At 35.4% G+C, this 6,500-nt stretch overlaps 1 protein-coding gene across 7 annotated transcripts in view; it reads right to left on the bottom strand.

Moving 5' to 3' along the window:
• Positions 1-5,028, bottom strand: part of LOC123870889 (RILP-like protein homolog) — a 29,426-nt gene extending 24,398 nt beyond the window's left edge. For 3 of the 7 annotated variants that reach the window (XM_045914384.1, XM_045914378.1, XM_045914383.1), the window contains exons 1-2: positions 4,605-5,027; positions 524-656 (exon numbers count right to left, since the gene is read on the bottom strand). In XM_045914384.1, coding sequence (XP_045770340.1) covers positions 524-656; positions 4,605-4,904 — 433 coding nt within the window. In that variant the 5' untranslated portion in view covers positions 4,905-5,027. Of the gene's footprint in view, positions 1-523; positions 657-4,604 lie in introns of all 7 variants that reach the window. The other 4 variants (XM_045914381.1, XM_045914380.1, XM_045914382.1 and 1 more) reach the window with 2 other exon arrangements.
• Between the last annotated feature and the right edge of the window lie 1,472 nt (positions 5,029-6,500).

Below are 6,500 nucleotides of genomic sequence, written 5' to 3'. Positions count from 1 at the left end.
GTTCCCACGGGATTTTTGCAAAAACCTAAACCGCGAACGAAGCCGCGGTTATCATCGTATTATTACCGTACCGCGGTTATTACCGTAAGGTCGCCGGCTTATCGGTGTTTTATAGGATATATTTCGGAGAGTGTGCACAGGAACTTTTCGATCTTGTCCCCCCTTCACCATTTTACCACCGAACCGCAAGACGTCGGGCGAGTTTCCATCCTTATGTCGTTGGCATTGCATCTACACTCACGAAACGTTTTGCGTCTTCATTCCTCATACGCATGGCTAAGGTTTGGAATACTCTTTCGCGATCTGTGTTTCCTACCAATTACAATCCGGGTATCTTTAAAACAAGAGTGAATAGGCACCTTCTAGGTAAACGCGTCCCATCTTAGACCACATCATCACTTTCCATCAGGTGTGATTGTGGTCAAGCGCCTACCTATAGTGAATTAAAAAAAAAATCTAGTAAGTAAATAATATTGGAACGTTTTGCATAGAAACGACACACGTTTCTTGCAATAAAACATACATTTCCACAACTCACCGTCCGCAGGCGAGTTGATCGTCCGTCGAAGGCGTTTGTTCTCGTCTTGGAGCCTGGACACTGCCGTGACCAGCTCGGCTGATTCCGTCCTCCATTGCTCCTCGATCGCTTCTATTTCCTGAACAATAGACAAGTCGTTGGTAATGGCGTGACCAATAAACAATAATAGATAATTTGAGGGATGCGTGGCCTTGTTATGAGGACGCCTAGTCGATAGCTGGATGGATACTAACCGACATTGGAGGTCCGAATTTAGTCTTTTCGTTTCCTCCGTATCTCGTACATTAAGTAGGTACATTATATCGTCGGTCCATATAATTCAATGCGTCGGTCTCGGTTATTATCACTAACATCTAATTTTCTTTCGGCTTTTGATTACAAGTTAGCCCTTAGTTGCGCCTTTACCTCGTGGTAAGTAATGCACCTATGGAAGCATGCTCCCTTGCAAAGGATGTGGCAATTTTTATTAAACCCATACTTGTACAGAACATTATGCTATGGAAATTTATGAGCTAGACTTTTTTGAAAATAATTTTGTTTTACGTGTAACAGTTCATTCTCTATGTGACTCTATGTCCCTTATATTTAACGTTATATCTTGCTCTATAAATGCAGAAGTTATAAGGATCCGAAAGGCGATGATACTGCCTATTAAAGTTCGGCAATACAAGCTGTAAATTCACCCAAGTAAACTGGTCGCTTCTCAATCAGTTACAGTGGTGATCATACTTTATTTGAACCTACTTGATTTTCTCAAAATCCATTCTTGCTAAATCACCAACGTTATGGTTACTTACTATATTCGCATGGTACAGGTTGTTTGGAACCGTAGAGTAAATTACTCAGGGAAGCCTTTCATTTAGTTATTGTTCTTAGAATTTGGAAGTGGCATGACCGTGTGACCTCTCTTAACCTCTTTATACCCAAAATTTTACGACAGGCAAGTGGGTAAAGTATTCATTAAGAAAGTTACTCATTCTCATTAAATTATTCTTTTATTTAATTAATTAGCATAACATTAAATTGATGAGCTCAGCAGTCAGACAAAAACACAACAGGACAGGTGTTTTTTTTTAAACTGAATGTATTGACTATGGATATTTTGATTCTTTTTGATAATAAAACAAAGGGTTCTTTAAGCATATATGGACTCTGAGACTTTTTTGTAAATAAGATTCTGATTTAATCAATTTATTCAAAATATTTTTTTTAACCGGCCAAGTGTGAGTTGGGCTTCGGTCTTTAGAGTTCCGTACATAATGAACGGGTGTATGAAATATTTAATTGCAAACGTTGACATCGCAACAAATCATGAAAGAAAACCCAAAAAATGTTCATTTGTTTATAATTCAATATTCGGTTTTGGGTCAACTTTCTACACCAAATACTAAATTTCAGGTCTGTAACTCATTTTATCTACGAGCTAGAGACCTGTGACATGAGGACAGACAGACAGACAGCAGAGTGACATTAAAGCCTCGATGACACGGGGCGAGTTTACAAGCTACTAGCGAACTCGCTGCCTTGTAACTTGTAAACTCGCCACGTGTCATCGAGCTTTTTCACAATCTGCTTTTGATTATCAGATTGTAAAAACGCCGCTTGAAAAATAGAAAGCCGGGCTAAGTTACTCGCCATTCGCTGGCGTGTTGGCCTGTAAGCTAGCTAGTAGCCACGTGTCATCATCACTGCTAGTAAAATAGTTGCGAGCATCTGCGTTTTGGCAGTTAAAGCTAAAATGTCAACACGCTAGCTAGTTGGCTACTGAGCGAGTGGAATGTTTTGTGTGTCATCGACACTCGCTTACTCGCTCACTCGCTAGCTTTTAAACTCGCCGACTAGCAGCTCGTAAATTAGCCTAGTGTCATCGAGCCTTAATAGAGCTCCGATTTTTACCTTTGGGTACTTACGGAACCCCAAAAAAAATTATCAGAAACTACTTATTTAGTACTTAAAAACAAGAAATGACAGAGCTTTTTCTTTTATTTGGATACTGACACTAATTAAATTAGGGACAAGTGACGGAAGTGGACCAATTTTTTTTAACAAAAACTATTGAGTAAGTACTTACCAGCTGTTAGTTACTAATTACTTACAATTTTACTAAACTTTAATACCTATTATAATTTAATTGTATAACACTTATTGCAGTGAATGAATGAGCAGTGGTTCATTAAAGATTTAATAATAACAAGGCAATTCCTTCAGTAGTTTGTGAAGTTATAATGTACATATTGGTCAAGGTGGTTACATGTTATCAAATTGCTTTACAGTACAAATTAGAATAACTACAATATATATTGATCTGATTGATTTTCATAAGCCACATGCTTGTTGTAAATTACACTAACTAAAACATGAGAATTCTCGCAATATTCCTTAGTTTATGTACGTACAGGTGCATGATTACTTAAGTATATATATAATACCCCCACCTATTTGCATATATATATGTATATTATTATGTAGACACCTTGATTTCGCCTAGGTTGCATAATTATCTAGCTAAGTATTTTAAGCAGATACATAATGAATATATATAGACTATATGTACATCTAGAATAATGTACCTTTCAAATGGTGAAGGAATTTTTCAAATAGGTGCACTGGTTATATATATTACCCTCCACATAATAATGTGTACACAAACTCACAAAATTTACACTGTTTTTTATATTATCAGTATAGATAGTGCATTGATACATAATGTATGTTACGGTTTGTTGATTAATTTTATAATAACTAAGTATAAAATAAGTAAGTAATTAAGTATTAATTGTTGAAGTACATATTGAGAGATGAGATATTTTATTGTAATATTTCAATTTATAAATAAATATATAATTCATAAAAATAAATTCTAGACAACAAATATAGCATATTTTACTATTCATGGATCGGATATGACAATGATACATAATTACATCACACATCTCATGCCTCATACTATGACTCATTTAATCAAATTGTAAGATACTTACTATAAAGTATCATGAACCTTATCTAGGATGTTAAGTTAGGATCATCATCATCAACTCATTGCCGGCTCACTACTGAGAGGGCTTACTACTAAAAATTTCTTAAATACATTAGATAACCTTGGCAGCACTGATAATGTTACTTAGGCTGAGATCTATACTAGCATACTTAGACTTAGCTCAGACTTAAGTTTCACATTAAAAGTATACAGATTTATGCCAGCAATTCCTAGTTTTGTTTCAACATTGCCTTAAGCCTGAACAAAGTCAAAGTGTGCTCTATAGATAGTCTCAAAAGCTCTATGGTTAGAGGAGTGGACTGAAATCTGAAAGGTTTGCAGTTCAAACTGTACCTGTATTGTTATACCTATTCCTAGCACGAGCTTTACACTTAGTTGAAGGTGGAAAAGGGAATGTTAGTCATGAAAACATGGCAAATATTCTTTAAAAAAAAAATAACAACCTTCGCTTCTTACCTATTTTGGTGACCATACAAAGGGACTAGTTCATCAGGGAATGGCAAATAAAATTGTACAAAACGTACACTATGCACAGGTATCTAGACAATCCAATTATTCAATAGAGACTACTGGATCTATCTCTACAAACCAACAGTTCTCTTTATTTTTAACTTTATAATGTTACACAAAGATATAGAAAATAAGATAATTATGATTTAAAATATTTATGGTGTTCATTGAAAAGCATGGGTTGTAATAATTATTATATAATTAAGCATTTAACTGATATTTGGATTTTCACAAAATATATATAGGTTTAAGCTGCAATGTGATGTAGCAAGTATGACCAGTAGCAGTAAGACCTAGATGTAGTAGAATAATAATTTGTGTGTAAGCTGTAGGCACTAAACCAAAGCTAAATTCATGATTTAGGAGTAAAGAGTAGTATAAATTAAGAAATACTGACGTCAAAGACCGATAGTGATGTCAATGTCGGGCAATATCCATCAGAATAATGCTTTTGTAATTTGTACAAATGCGTTCATAGATGTTGAAACTACAGCGGGCGTTTCGTGTTTTTGTACGTACTCATTCAATCACCAAATAACAATGACCTCTACCACATACCTTCTCGAAACGCTGTCTGTACTCCGCCTTCTCGATCTTATCGTTTTCCAACTGTGATATCTTCGCTGTTAGTTCGTGCAACGCTTGATTCTCCTTCTCATTACGCACGGCCAAGTTTTCCAACAGTTCCAGAGCGTTTATCACTTTCGGCAACAGAGCAGTCACGGCCTCAGGGCCGTATTTCTCGATGATAATTTCGCATTCCTTTCCAATGTCCGACGCCAGATCGTAAACATCGACGACCGTCACTTCGTCATCGAAATCCGGCATTTTTGCGGAGAAGCGCCTGCGGTACGGCATTAAAATCACCTTGTTTTCACTCCACCTCACAATAAAAAAACTTATGTTACAGAAAACTATCCACCTTTAGCAGGTGCGCCATTATTACTGAAGATGAGAAACGTCATTACGTCACGCACGTCAAGCAAATTCTTTGGCATATAGTGACGCGACATACAATATCGAAGTGCCTAACAATTATTCGTAGCTATTTTAATCGAAGTGCATGAATATCGATTTACACATTGGCCCCGTCATATCAAGGAGACAGCATCGAGACCGGGAGCCGCGGTAAAAATGACTAAAAACGGTAAGCGGTGCAAGTATGCCTTTCTTATCGAGAGTTACATTTTTATTCCGTTTGCCGTGGAGATCTTGGGGCAATGGAGTCTTGGTGCTAAAAAAAATTTACAAGACATTTCACCGCAATTAATTGCCTCAATTCGGGTGACAGAAGGGCTGGCTCATTTTTTGCGCAACGGATCAGCCTGGCTGTCCAGCATGGAAATGCAGCCAGTATTCTTTGCACCATTCCACGCGGACATGATTTGTATAGTAATTAGGTAAGGCTAGCTTTAAGTTTTATTGTAATATTTTCAATATCGATATTATGTCTTATGTTTATGATGCCTTGACTTTGACATTTGACTTTAGGGTCTTAACGACCTTAACCCTTAACGAAAAGGTCAGGTAGTTAAAGCATAGGTGACGTTGCGATTTCTTTACATAATTATTCATTAAAATATAGAAAATATTACATTAAATAATATAGGTATCTAAATATCGTCATCTAATATCTGAACAAAATAACATGCCCGCATGGACACTTTCTTTCACACCGTTATCGAGCAAAATAAAATTTAATTTCATCATGTGAAGATATATTGAATTGAAAGCTGAGGTTAAGGTAGGTACCTACCTAGTACGTACTTGTAAATATGATGATAATATGAGCATTGTATTTTCTATAAAATATAGAGTAGATAATCTATGTTTGTAAATATTCCTTTTCCCATGATATCGATATACGTCTTGCAAATTAATTTACCATTTTTAATCGATAAGTTCGTCACTAGCAAATTTATACATTATCTGTGAATGACAATGTTGGTTGACCTGCAATGTCGTGGTCAGAATCGGATACACGTACCTACGGTTTTACATATTATATTAATAGTCTTGAGTGCTTTTTATTTATTTAATTTTTGTACTAAATATAATTATTTATGTTGGAAAAAACAGGTTTATACTACCATTAACTCAGTATAAACTAAGATTATGATATTTTAATAAATAGCATTAATTATTTCCTTTTTCCTTGATATCTATTAAGTCTATGGTGCTAAGTCCCTAATGCTAAAGCGCGGCAAAATAAAGACAGTTCAAAATTAATTAGAAATCGAAATCAAACAATGTAAAATAATTAGGGAGTATTTTCAACATTAATAATAATGTCGCAGTCTTCTAGAGTTAATTCACATAATTATGTATATTATAACTTATTATTATTTAAGGTAAGTACCTACTATTCAAAAACCTATAAAAATTATACTCACTGTTTGCTCACTTCTAACAGCAATAGGTTAGTAGGTAGGTAGTAGGTAGTATAGCTATCGA

The sequence above is a fragment of the Maniola jurtina genome, chromosome 13 (genome assembly GCF_905333055.1).
Source record: "Maniola jurtina chromosome 13, ilManJurt1.1, whole genome shotgun sequence".
In the NCBI taxonomy this organism is placed as follows: Eukaryota; Metazoa; Arthropoda; class Insecta; order Lepidoptera; family Nymphalidae; genus Maniola; species Maniola jurtina.
The sequence above is the reverse complement of the archived record's forward strand: the minus strand, read 5'-3'. Positions and strand labels throughout refer to the sequence as shown.